This window comes from Anneissia japonica, unplaced genomic scaffold (genome assembly GCF_011630105.1).
Source record: "Anneissia japonica isolate Jap-2015-1 unplaced genomic scaffold, ASM1163010v1 scaffold9_len2422644_cov172, whole genome shotgun sequence".
Classification (NCBI taxonomy): Eukaryota; Metazoa; Echinodermata; class Crinoidea; order Comatulida; family Comatulidae; genus Anneissia; species Anneissia japonica.
In genome coordinates, this window is record NW_022758107.1 from 2,071,202 (window position 1) to 2,073,058 (window position 1,857).

Below are 1,857 nucleotides of genomic sequence, written 5' to 3' on the forward strand. Positions count from 1 at the left end.
TATATTATTTTAGACTTAGAATGTCTGTAAAATGAGAACAAGTGGGGGTGTTAAGATATATGTCCTCATTTTGCATACCAATATCACTATGGTAATACTAGAACTAGGCCTAGGACAATAGTTCATTCACAACTGAAAGTGTGCATAGCAGTGTTCTCCCAACTGAAACATTTTTACTGGTAAATTTGTCCATAAAAAAATGCAATGCGCACAATGTGAGGTACGTTACCCCTTTTTAGTTGTGTTAAATGACTTGAAGACACAACACATATTCATAGTGTAGATATAGACTGGAATGATGTTAATTTATTAAGAGGGCCAGCCTGGACTACCTAAGCCTAATCAATAGTTTTTTTTATTTTACAAACTCAAAATTTTTACTGGTTGGTTGGTTATTTTTACCGGTAAAATTGACGGCTAAGACGGCTTCGGGAGAACACTGTCATACTGTTAAGAGGCTCTCTTCTTATTGTTTATAACCATGTTATTATTAACTTTGATTTAATGGGTTTCAATGTAAATAGCCTTCATTAGTTTGTCCCTGTATGTCTGCCAGACTCTGGGAACCAACAGATAATTACCCCTAAGTGGAGGTCAGCTGTCAACTGTATACACACACCTGTGTGACTGAGTATCTCCCACTAACTAATGGGATGATTGGGAAGCACCACCCCTTATGCATATCAATTAAGTAACCAGTCACCATTTACCTATGTACTGTATATATTGAAATGTTATTGTGAATAAATTTTAGTTGTTGTTCTCCTGTAATACTGCTTTATTGTATCTATTACTTGTTATCCGTCGTTGCGTGTCTTGCTTCCAAGCATGGCTACTCATAATCTAACAGGTTATGGGCCCAGAAGAATATTGTTTAACGGCGATGAGTCTCAGTATGAACTTTGGGAAGTAAAGTTTATGGGCTATATGTGGTTACAGAAATTACATGGCGTAATTAATCCAGGAGATGGGAATCCTCCTGATGCAAACAAAAATGCAAATGCTTTTGCTGAGCTGGTCCAACGTTTGGACGATAGATCTCTTTCTTTGGTGATACGTGATGCAAAATATGACGGGCGTAAAGCACTAAAGATCCTTCGAGAACACTACCTAGGCAGAGGTAAACCAAGAATAATAACTATGTATTCAAAATTGTGTTCATTGAAGATGGAAAGAGGAGAAAACACCACTGATTACGTGATACGAGCTGAAACAATTGGAGTATCGTTGAAGACAGCCCGAGAAGTGGTGAGTGATTCACTTTTAATATCAATGATATTAAAAGGATTGCCAGACAAATACAATACATTTAATACTGTTATAACACAGAAGGAAAAGCAGCCAACACTATCAGAATTCAGAGTTGCTCTAAAGAACTTTAAGGAAAATGAAAAGAGCGGCAAGAGTAACGACTCTATCATGCAATTGCATCAAATGAAGCAACTTGTGTGCTACGAATGTAACAAACCTGGCCACATAGCCAAAGACTGTTTCAGAAAGAAGAAACAAAGCTCAAAGTGGTGCAAAAACATGCAAAACTTCAACGCACAATACATACGAATGTAGAAGGAAAAAGTCCTACGCGAAAACCACAAATGAAACAAAAAGTGATGATGATGAGAACCATTCATTCTCATTTAAGATAAGCGAAACAACCATAACAGATATTAACGAACATGGTTTGCTAGTTGACACAGGTGCCTCTTCGCACATTATTACAGACGAGTCGAAATTCATTAAATTTGAAAAAGGCTTCAGAGCAGAATCGCATACAATGGAACTAGCTGATGGAACAAAGTGCACAAATGTAGCAACCAAACGCGGAGATGCGAAAATACACCTAATAGATGACCAAGG

General features: G+C 37.3%; 1 protein-coding gene across 1 annotated transcript; it reads left to right on the plus strand.

Annotated features, from left to right (window-relative positions):
* Window positions 1-828: 828 nt before the first annotated feature.
* Window positions 829-1,566, plus strand: LOC117125141. Its single transcript, XM_033271542.1, has one exon. It carries the CDS (start codon window positions 829-831, stop codon window positions 1,564-1,566), a length of 738 nt encoding a protein of 245 aa, XP_033127433.1.
* The last annotated feature ends 291 nt before the right edge of the window (window positions 1,567-1,857 follow it).